The 13204-nt window shown below is 28.6% G+C and overlaps 1 protein-coding gene across 5 annotated transcripts in view; it reads right to left on the bottom strand.

Moving 5' to 3' along the window:
• LOC145279908 (neo-calmodulin) overlaps window positions 1–13204 on the bottom strand; it is a 933613-nt gene that overhangs the window by 41138 nt on the left and 879271 nt on the right. For 2 of the 5 annotated variants that reach the window (XM_080131460.1, XM_080131463.1), the window contains one exon: window positions 11858–12455. The exons of 2 other annotated variants lie outside the window; for them this stretch is intronic. In XM_080131460.1, the coding sequence (XP_079987586.1) occupies window positions 12409–12455 (47 nt within the window). In that variant the 3' untranslated portion in view covers window positions 11858–12408. Of the gene's footprint in view, window positions 1–11856; window positions 12456–13204 lie in introns of those variants that run through there. One more of the 5 variants, XM_080131459.1, reaches the window with a different exon arrangement.

Raw genomic sequence — 13204 nt, 5'->3', positions numbered from 1 at the left:
AACTCGCTATTGGAAAAACTTGTCGACATATTAGACTGTTGCTTGCTTCTGTAATAATATTAAGAATTAGGGGAGTTAACTACCGGACCCAAACAAATTTTGTCGGTCTCGATAATCAGGGAAGGAATACGATTGTCACTTCAATGTAGTGATGATACATATATTGAGAAAAACGTAATTAAAACGTTTAACATTCAAATAATGGATAAATAAACAAAAACAGTTTCAAATTAAAAAAAAAAAAAAATTCTGATTAACAGGTTTTCGCTTCCAGGAATAAAAAAAATGATCTGACGAAATTAAATCTAGTTTTAATCACAAAAAATAATTACTTTTAATCGTGAAATAGAAACATTACAACGTTTCCGTAATAATATGAAACTCGCCATTTTGATTCACTTCTCAAAAGAAAAATTAAAAAAAAATAAAGAGACAAATCGAAACAATATGCAAGCATCAGCAGAGAAGTTAGGCAATTATCATGCGACAAAAACTTGCAATCTATCTATTTTTCTCGCTCATTCTCTAACAATCAATATAAATTTGCGTCTTAACGCTTAGTCAGACAAGTGGTATGTGTTAGTATTTAAAATAAATAATTTGTATTTCTTTATATAAATGGTTTATTGATACTAACCTAATTTTTGGTCTTTTTAAAAAATTATTTTCATTATCGTTATGATCCCATTTTACTGATTTAATCATGGTTACTTTAACACACACTATTTTTGATTACACCAATAATTAAAAAAAAAAGAAAAGAAAGGTAAAACTTCAAATAATAAAATATTGTATCAGAAATTGACAAAAAGCTGCATTTTACTTCCCTTATAACTGCTGTTATTTATTCCTTTGTTGATTTCTGGGACCGTTTGATGCGAACCGTCTCATCATCGTTAATGACGTGAAATTTAAAAAGGTTCTGTTTGCAACTCCAATACTAAAATTGGCTCATTACGAACCAACTCCCAATATATATAATATATATATAAAAGGACTTTAAAATAAATGTTTTTAATATATTCTAAAGTGTGAAAAAATCTGTGTTAATCACTTATGCCCATTATATTAGGATGAATCTTGGTTGTTATTTTCGCAACATTTCGATCGATGTAAACTGTGACCTTCTTCACGGTCGTCTTTTTGAACTCTAGAATATTTATGTCGGACTCGGGATTCGATACGGGATTTCGACCGGAACCCTTTATTTAATCGACGTTCTTGTTCCGTAAAACCATGACCGAGTAGGAGCATTTAAAAATTGTTATTCTTAGTATCGTCTCTAGTGAGTACTGAGTCACCCCCAGAAGGTGTCATTTCGAACTGATTTTTACAACGCCTCTATCTGTTGTGACACGGGTTCGATAAGGTAAGCATGAAGAAAGTCGGCGGTTATATTCGTCGAAACGTTTTGAAAATAATAACAAAGATGAGACTAGTTATTCGAATAATCCAAATCTATAATATATCACGTGTTCTACATTCGAAAATGGAAAAGTCATATTACAAGAGAATTGTATACTATTTTTATTGATTCGATTCCCGAGTAAAATTAGGTAAAAGAAAAAGAAATTACTTGATTTATTTTATGTAAAATTCATTTATCTCATTTCTGTAAACACATTGGAGGATGCTAAGTAGTGTGGCAAGTTCGAATCCAGTAACCGCCCCCCCCCCCAAAAAAAACAAAAAAAAAACAAACAAAAAACACTTTCACTTAGAATATAAGCAATGTTTACGCGGTTCTTCCTGTAGATATCCGATTAATTTCTAGAAATAACTCTGACTAGAAAGATACCGAGTAAACGAATGACAGCAATAGAATCACCTGATTCATAAGAAATGCATGTAAACAAATTTGTTTTGTTTTTACAAAGGAAAACTTGCTATTATCGGTCCAATTACTTATATAAAAGTCGGACCGGATGTTTACGATTCATTTTACATGAGAAAACTATATAAATATATAAAAATTAATTTATATTGCATAAAAATGATCATAGAATAATTAAAAAAAAGAAAACGAATATACTCGAGAAAAACATAGTCTCGAATATATTCGAATATATAATATACTCGGGATATTCACGGGAAACGTTCACACCAAACAGGTCATTGGTCATTCAAGATGCCTATAAATTAGTTTCCGGCGGAGAGAGTCAATTTAAATTTTTTCAGTTTACGGTTACAGTTTCACGGGCACATCATTTCATCAGTTGCAATTCGGATTTTCTTGATGATTTTGTTTTAAATTTGAAGTTGAGATTTTTTATTTGAAGTACAATGTTTTTAATATGAGGTTAAACATCTTTTAATTCGGAATTCATTTTGTTTTTGTTGAAAACTGATTTTTTTAAAAATAAGTTACAAATTTATAATTAATAATTTATAAATTTGAATTTTAGCTTTTTAAATTTAAAGATAAGAAAGGAAAGATAAGGCATGGGTAATCATTTTCGAGAAGCGGACCGCATGAGACATGGATCACCACCGGGCGGAAAGTACTACTACAACAATTTCAAGGTCATTTATTCGTGGATAATACCATCACCACCTTTACTACGGAAGGCCATACATGTAATCGTTTGCCTTAAAAACAGTGGAAAGTCGTTTTTCCTCTTCTTAGGAACGATACTTTCTATTCATATGGAGTTCCTTTGATTATATCACCACTGATATAAATGTGAGTAACATATGCTGCTGACACCATCAACTTTTTTGCAACGCATACGACAGTATATTATTAACTATTTCCAAAACACATCTTCGTGTCATCCTTTTCTGTTAGCTTCAGCCAATTCTTCTAGATAAAATATCAAATGCACACCTGAGAAATGAGGATTTTATACATTGTAGATGGCATTTGGTCATATATTTTAAATTGCCATTGAACTTTCTTGACTGGAGGAATTTCGTTTCGTTTATTCTACGTTTTGTATTGTCTCCTCGTTCCAATATTAAATCAATTTTATGGCAACAACAAAATCGTAAGAACAAGACCATTTTTTAAAATCAAATTTGCAGCCATAAAAGTGATGGTTACTACTTGTTCTGTTAGATTAGTGCAGACTCTCCATAAAAAGCAATAGAAAAGAAAACATACTTCGTCAGTGTTTGCACCAATATACATATACAATCATAAAACAAGAGCTGCTATGGAACTTACTTGACTGGAGAAATTTCGTTTCGGCCATTCTCCGTTTTGTATTGTCTCCTCTTACTGAGATTAAGTTAATTTTCTACCCGATATTAATAAACTCTTTCAGATCACTCTTTTATACTAAATATTTTAGATTCTTTCATGGCCAATATTTTATTCCTAGTTGTTTATTTTAATCATGTTTACATTCAATGATCATGTAAGAACGAAAAGCAGAATTGAAGAAATTCCTACAAAAGACGGCATTTTTCACAAGCTTGATTACGTATTTTTCAAAACATCTCAATAAATTATTTTTTTAAATATACTTAACCCTAACTAACAACTACTTGAACTTACAGCTAGTAGAAAAAAATTATTAACTGCCAAAAAAGATTGGTCTGACCCACAACTGATGAATCATTTTATGTTTAGTTTATTTATGAAACTGATCCTCTAATCTAAATTCTAAAGTAATAAAATAATCATCTAAAATGTTCTTTTTGTTGGGCGAGGGAGTTATTCAGTAGATAATGTAATTTACAAAATATTTCTTTAAATTATTTTTGAAAACCTTTTTTTTTTCCAATATTTTTTTCCAAAAATATTCTAAACTAATCTTAAACCTAAGCTTAACCTACTCCTACTTTAACCTAGAAACTTGGAATAATTTTACATTATGTTTATATACGAAACCGATTTCTTACTCTAAATTTTAAAATAATAGTTAAATAATCGACTAAAGTACCTTATGCTTTTTTGTAGTGGCCATTTAGTGGAAGGTGTTAATTTACAAATGTAATAAAAAAAACAACGTATTCGCTGTATTAGTCTTATTTTCTAAGGTAAAGTAAACAAGGTAAACCTCGTAGTAATAAGCAACATAAAACCCCAAAATAAAGCGAAACGAAATTGATCTAGCCAGGATAGTCTAAAAGTATCTATCTTAATAGCTTCTAAACAAAGTGAATGAGTGTTGGGAAATAGCATTGTGTAATTATTAGCTTAAAAAACTGTCGGATATTGTCTTTTATTCCTCTGTGGCATTACGTTTTTTGTACACATAGTTTGAGCTTTGCCTGAAACTATCATATGACTCTACTATGTTATATATTCCTCTCCATTATTCTAGTTTCCGAAAGTTCCACATAGTGCAAAAAAAAAAAAACGAGCCTTTAACCTTATAAGATCTCGTATAGTCTAGCAAAATCCAGTCCGTGTCGCATAACTGTAGTGTTGCATCGCTACATATTTTTTTACAAGTATTCCAACGAAATGTGTTCTGATAGATTACTGCACTTGTACTTCCCCTCATCAACGATTATACATTATATAATAATATTATTATACATTATATGATAATATTCTTATGCATTATATGATAATATTATTATACATTATATGATAATATTATTATACATTATATGATAATATTATTATACATTATATGATAATATTATTATACATTATATGATAATATTATTATACATTATATGATAATATTATTATACATTATATGATAATATTATTACACATTATATGATAATATTATTATACATTATATGATAATATTATTACACATTATAGAATAATTAAAATGAAACTAAAAGGAAATACTTTAAGAATCAATGTTTTCCATATGAACTATAATTTGTGTATTTAAAATCACATTTTATATTTTCATAATGAGAATTTGTTTAAAGCGAGTTTATTTACATCACATCTATTATCTATTCATTCGTTTGCATACTTCGGAGAATTTCGCTACATGCTTGAGAACAGAACTTCCGCCTAGAGTTCAATTATTCTGCTGTCATCACACGTGTGGTTTAGCAGCAGCATTTGCTAAATGCATTTTAAATTACAAATGTTTATGTAACAATTTGTTAAATGATTTTATTTCTCATTACAAAATCGAAAGCTACCGTCCATCTAAAATACAAACGTTTAAAGAGAAATTTTCATTTGATTTAATGATTTGAATGAATTGCGATAGCCACCAGCATGCACGTTTGAACAAAAGTAGACCACACAGCTGATGAAGGTGATTTTCCCGAAATATCATACAATACGGAACTTACATCTGACAAGGTAGGGACACAAAAAATGCATATATATTGAACTAATAAAAAGTGAACCTGCATAGCTTATTTCACCGTTATATGTTCTCATGTATTTCCTTTTGTGTGCACCTGTTACACCTCTGCATTGTATTGCCTTCTATAAATTTTCTTTTACATACACACTAGACGTGTTTCAAGCAAACTACACCAACTTCTAATTAAAGAAGGTAACTAAATTAGAAAAAAAATGTAATTACTTTTGGGTCGCAATTTATCCATGACTAGTGAAGTTACTCCACCTAGGGCTATAAATGGAAACACTCCACCTAGGGCTATAAATGGAAACACTCCATCTAGGGCTATAAATAGGTACAAGACTTTGTACCCATTTATAGCCCGAGGTGGAGCGTTTCTTTACAGCACGTGCGCTTCTCAAGCAGTCAATCATTTAAGTATTAACTAAATTCAATGTCGCTTAACTGACAAGCGATTTAAGACGACGACGACAGCAACAACAACAACAACAATAATAATAATAATAATAATAATAATAATAATAATAATAATAATAATAATAATAATAGTAATAATAATAGTAATAATAATAATAATAAATCGAATATTTCTCTCAAATCACAGTGGTGTCTTACAGAAAATGATGGTAGAGTCTAAGAGACGCGAAACACAGAGAAAAGATAGCGCCATCCAAACATCGATTGGAAGGGTACAGAGAGTACTGGAATTCTAAGGAGGCTTATTCGCACTAAAATTCCAATTAAAGCTGTTGTGTTGACAAGAAGAATGCAGTCTAAAATCGTTGATGAGAGAATGTGCGATGATTTTGCAGTAGTCACCAAAGAAAAAAAAAAACACGGACAATACTGAAGATCTTGGAAGACTTGTTTGCACTCTGATTCACGAGACGCCACCTGTTTATACCAGATGAACGATCAATTAAAATGAATCGGCTGAGAACTCTTAGTGAGTAAAACTTATCATAATACTGATATCGTTTCAGGACTTGTTGCATATTGACGGCCACAGTGTTTGCAGTGGTACTGATATATATATATATATATATATATATATATATATATATATATCGGAGAGCAAAAGTATAAGTAATCGTATGGGGGGTAGTAGTAGTAGTAGCAGTAGTAGTAGTAGTAGTAGTAGTAGTAGTAGTAGTAAGTGGTGGTAGTCTTCTTATGCAGATAGTTTTAAAAATTCACATTCAAAAAATTATTTTTGCTCATTGTTACGAGCACTCTGGAGAGATCAAATTTCCGTGAAGAGTATATATATATATATATATATATATATATATATATATATATATATATATGAAGAGTATATATATATATATATATATATATATATATATATAATCAGATGGCGAAGCAATCAGTTAATGCTGAAGTAAAAGTAAAGTAAAATATTTGTGTAATAGTATACATATATAATGATATCATATATATATATATATATATATATATATATATATATATATATATATATATATAATCAAACAAGTTCAAATGTTTTTCCAAAGTGAATTTAAAACCCATTATTTAAAAAAGTGCTCATTTATAGGTAGAGATTTATTAATAATTACATATTTCATTTGGCTTACGTAAATGTAATTACGTTTCTGTAACTGAACGCTTCGTCAGAACCGAGACATAATAAGATTATTATTTCTTGACTTTCCGAAGTTTTAAGCAGCTTAAATGCAATTACATAATATATATATATGATCATAATACATGAACATTTTCACATATCAGAGTATCGCATTATCACTCCGTTTACGTTATGTTTCAAACAACCTAAAATCATTCAGCATGTTACGATAATATATTGTTTTACTTATTCACCAAACAAACAGTAAAATTTGCTTTAAAATATAATCATTTTTATAAGGCTCTATCATAAATAGATGCAGCATTGCACGTATAAAAACGATATACCCCAATTTTTTTGTGCTAATTTAATTGTTTCGATTTATCATTTGGAGGAATTGTATCTTTATTATATATATATATATATTATATATATATATATTGATATATATTTATATATATATATATACGTGTGTGTGTGTGTGTGTGTGTGTGTGTGTGTGAACACATGCATATATATACATACATACATATATATATATATATCATGCATGGAAGATACAGTTATTGTATAAATATGTGCGTGTAGATTCGATTTGTTTTCTATAATTTGTGAATAAATAAATACAGCAATACATATATTCTTATACTTACATGGATACTTTGCGCATATATATATATATATATATATATATATATATATATATATATATATGTGTGTGTGTGTGTGTGTGTGTGTATGTGTGTATGCATATAATATAACAATGTTTATTAACCATATTTCTTTACTTTGGTTAATATTAGTTTTGACCATGTTTATTAATCAGTGAACATTTTTTTATTTAGCTTATATAGAACAGTAAAATATAAACTGTTCTAAGGCCATTATTTGAAGCATTTGAAAAAAACAAACAAACAAATATTTCAAAAATTAAACTGCCGAGCGCTGCCAACAGTTTTAGAGATCAGTTTTGAAAGTGATGTAATATTAGAAGTAGGGAAGAACTGATGAAATATCTTGAATAAATTTTCAAATTAAACATTATTGCGAGGAATTCTACTCATACCATATATATATATATATATATATATATATATATATATATATATATATATATATATATATATATATATATGCGTGCGTGTATATCCAGATATATGCATGTATATATATATATATATATATATGTGTGTGTGTGTGTGTGTGTGTGTGTGTGTGTGTGTGTGTGTGTGTGTGTATTCATATAATGATTTTAATATTGGCAATTTATTTCCGACTATATATTTCTTTAAGTATTAAGTTGTTTTTATTGTTGATGTCCCTTGTTTGCGCAGAAAATATATTACTAAACAAGCGATTATATAATTCGGATGATAGAAATAAACAAAATTATAAATGATACTCGTCCAGGATTTTAAGCTTAGAGGATCTATGTTGCAAGACACACGTTTGGATCTTGTATGGATCACATTCATCATTTCGCTGTATGTTTTGCTTATTTTCAGATCCAAGGACTAAACAATCGTTTATTATTCAATTTTTGGGGAAAACAAAAGTATCAACATAAGAACAGCTTATACATAACGTAATATATATATATATATATATATATATATATATATATATATATATATATATATATATATGTATATTTTTACATAGACATCACCACATTATCAAGGCCCAGAGGCCACTCAAGGATAAGGGTTAAAGAGTGTACAGTAGAAATTGGACAATATAGTAATCATTAGTAATGAAAATTTGGTAAATTTGATAACTTATATGGAACGGCTCATCAAGAACTTATTTACTTTAGACTAATATTAGATATATTATACATGCATATATAATTTGTTATATGTATATATATATATATATATATATATATATATATATATAGATAGATAGATAGATAGATAGATATAGATATTCACATGTGGATGTTCCTGTTTGTTGACACTTGTGTTTGCACACGTAATACCATGTATATTTTACGAGGTCGTAATTATATAACATTTACAAAGACAAAAAGTATTGAGTAGCGTTCGAATCTATTCTTAGAAAAAGAGACGGCTTTTAGCTGACGTCGTCTTACACTAATCGGCGAACAAGTCCGGTGTATGGGTTTTGTTTCCTCTCTGTGAAGATTATAGCCCAATAGATCAGTAACTAGATCAATACTTGAGAAAAGATGAGTGTCAACGAGCGAGCAACATTATAAATTAGTGTCGAAAATTTTCTTATTGCTTACTTTATAATTATGCATATATATATATATATATATATATATATATATATATATATATATATATATATATATATGAATAAAAAAGAATGCGAAAAGTATAAAAGCTTATAACTTTCCTTTATTCGTTTTTAATTGGTGACGTGCAGGAATACAAAATAATAATATTATGAAAAAAAATTCAAAAACTTTTTTTTATAAGTACATAATTTTCGACCGATCCTTCAGTCTTCATCGGTGTCTATATATGTATGCAGAGAAAGAGGGGCGTAGTTGACTGTATGGCATGTATAATAACTGGAACCTGTGTTTTCTGCGAAAAAGTTTTTATTCAATTCAGATGACGTTTCGGTATACTTTAAGCTTTCTTCAGATATTCTTTAGGCATTTATATATTTGAAGAAAATATGACAATTAAGGGAACCTCACGTGAACCAAACAAAGCCTCCGTCACATCAAAAGGATTCCACGTCATTAATTCATAGATTTGTTGCAAATTAATTGTAAAAGCTTTCAGACCCGTATTGAAAACTGATTAATTATTAATATGTAATTAAAAATATCTGGCAATTAGGCAATTATATATATATATATATATATATATATATGTATATATATATATATATATATATATATATGTGTGTGTGTGTGTGTGTGTGCGCGCGCACATATATATGTACATATACATATATATATATGTATAGATATATATGTATACATATATATATATGGATATATATATAAGTATATATATGTATACATATTTGTATATATATGCACACACACACACACACACACACACACACACACACACACACACATATATATATATATATATATATATATATATATATATATATATGTATATGAGAGAGAATATGTGTTTTAAAGCAGTTATGACCTTAGATTTAACGCCGTGCACGACACGATTTGTTTACTTCCGGCTTCACCTAAGGATTCTGCACTGAATTGTAACCGGTCACTTGAGTCATCCAATTGTACAGGATAAGATATTTTAATTTACTGCAATAAAATTCTTATTCTTAGAAGAAGCAGAACAATGGAAACATTTTATCTGTTAAATTCGTTTACTTGAGCAACCGGCAGCAATTCGATGCTAAACAGTTATTTGAAACAAAACGTAAGAAAAACATGACAATTGTTACCGTACTGGATTCATATGATGAATCACTTACGGCGTGAAAGCTATGGTTATGGATGTTAAACAAAAACATTTTTAAAGTAGTATAATGGTTTGTCAAGTAGGGATAGAGCAGTATTAATGTATATCTAAAATTTCAAGATATATATACACACACACATATATATATATATATATATATATATATATATATGTGTGTGTGTGTGTGTGTGTGTGTGTGTGCGTGAATATTTATATCTATGTGTGTATATGTGTACGCCTGAATTTTAATGTCCATTGTATGCCCGTTTTTAAAAATTATGCGTTTTGCCTGTAACATTAAAATATTATTCATGAATTACTTCGACGCAATATATTTTCGACGCTAAAATTACAATTTCATAATGTATGAAAGGGAAAAAGGGAAATATTTTTTCGGTGTTTTTTCTTACTTTATGCTTAAGTTTATTGCGTATAAAATATGGGTGAGTTTGTAAGATATGTAACCGGGATGAAACGAAAATTAGAAATACACATTGGCTTATTTACCAACTAAAGTAAATATTACATTAATTGGGGGGGGGGGTGATCAGTTCGGGTTTTAAAGAATAATAATAGTGGCATGTTTGCGGCTAACATGTAAACATGACAGGTCATAACAATAACTTTGATCGACAGGTTTAGATGTTTGTGTATTGTTTTCTAAACTGTAAACAATTATACTGCAACTGGATCGATTCCTTAAATGATGAGATTTAATAGTGAGATTATATGGCCATTAATATGCGTCGATACACATGACATTTATACTTAAATGCTAGTCAATCGAAACATTTTAATCAAATGTATCCCCCCCCAATAGATTGTGTATGCACAGAATAATACATAACGCACTTTATGACGTCGCAGGGATATATATATGTATATATATATATATATATATATATATATATATATAAAATACATGTACATATAATTATATATATATATGTATATATATATATATATATATATTGTGTAGTAAATAATAAAGTTGATCTTATTGCTAGTGAACAATAACGTTGTGCAAAGTAGCGAATAATATTTTAATAATTTCGTAACAAATAATTCATAATTAAATCTCAACAATTAATAAAACATGGTCAATCACATTTTTAAATATATAGAAATCACATTTCAGAATATTATATATATATATATATATATATATATATATATATTAAATATATATATATATATATATATATATGTATGTATAAAGTGTATTGATATGTGTATGTGCGAATAAATAATGATATATATTGATACATATAATATATATAGTGTCTATATAATATATATATATTAATATACATAGACAATACACACAAACATATTGTACGTGTATTATTTGGATGTACATTCATGTGGGTTATAGATTTTGTAAATATTTTGAATATATATTTCTTAGCTTAATATGTTTTCGTGTACGTTGATAAACGTGTGTGCTTAGCATTTGTTGAAAATATATAATGTATAGAATAGGACTGTGCGTTTACACACACGTGCACACACGCATATATATATATATATATATATATATATATATATATATATATATATATATGTCATTATATGGTATAATCCCATGTATTCTTATTGTGTTTATATAAAAGTGCTCAATAATGAATAGAGCTGCATATTTATTTGGCATGAACTTTTTAATTTCAAAAACACTTTTGGTTACAATTTTACCCATATGTTTCAGTTCTATCCCCCCCCACACACACACAAAAAGAAAACTGAACTTCCCCACTGGTGTGGGGAATTATTCATTTCATTTTTTCTAGTATATATAATTAACGGTTTTCGAAAGTTCGTCCGACGTTTAGAGAGAACTGGAACATGTCAGTAAATGTGCAGCCAAACATTTTTTATAAGAAAACGTTTTGTACTAAATATAATATATATTATTTTTAACATTCATATACTACTCCCACCCCAAACTATTTATTCTAGTACTCGGTGTGTGTACGTGTATTTGTAAGATTCACGTGTTTGTGTTTGTGTGTGTGTGCGTATGTTTACATTAGTGCGTGTGTGTACGTATATGTGTGCTCTTTATGTGTGTGCACGTGTGCATGTCTCTATGTGCGAATGTGTATCTTGCAAAATAAGGCAAGGTATTTTCGCTGTGTCCTCGCGCTTATTATTATTATTATGATTTTTGCGTCGTGAGCACTGTTGCCGCAAATCCCATGAAATCTGCAAGAAGAGAAAGTCGAGAAAAAAAAAAGAAAAAGAAAGAAAAGAGAGAGAAATTGTGAGATGTTAGTTGAACACGAAACTGGTAGCATTCAAAACATTCATTATTTTAACTGGCATTGCATATTAACGATACAAAAATATGTTTTGACATGATTAAATGTTAAAAGGTTACAAATGTCAACAAGTGCAGAAATAAAAGTACAGATATGCAATATTCGTAATTGAACGATCAAATTCGTATTGTTTTTAATAAAACAACTTTTCACTTCGAATGCGTTTTCAACCCAGTGGATACAACCACGGACTATGGAATCGGTTAAGACGCTATTATTAATATTAATAATTTATGGCTTACATAAACATTAAAAAGATTAAAACCTTGCCAATACTGATACGGGAAGTAGAATACGAACCTACAGAGTCAAGGTAGAAAAGATTTGGATCTCCCGACTGGCGGTAATTGTCACCCTATACACAGATGATTACGCAAGCATGAAACACTAGAAACACTAGTGTCTGTAGGCATAAAAATAATTGTTAATATTAAAAAAAATATCGTTGTATACATATATGTATATAATATATATATATATATATATATACATACATACGTATATATATATACATATGCATACGCACATACACACACATATATCACGTTTTATTAAAAGCTACACATTACAGTGTTTGTATCGGGGTTTCATTGCTTTATCGAGACTAATGAACGGCCGATACATCTAACAGAC

Source organism: Euprymna scolopes, chromosome 7 (assembly GCF_053919585.1).
Source record: "Euprymna scolopes isolate OS-2025 chromosome 7, ASM5391958v1, whole genome shotgun sequence".
Classification (NCBI taxonomy): Eukaryota; Metazoa; Mollusca; class Cephalopoda; order Sepiida; family Sepiolidae; genus Euprymna; species Euprymna scolopes.
The sequence above is the reverse complement of the archived record's forward strand: the minus strand, read 5'-3'. Positions and strand labels throughout refer to the sequence as shown.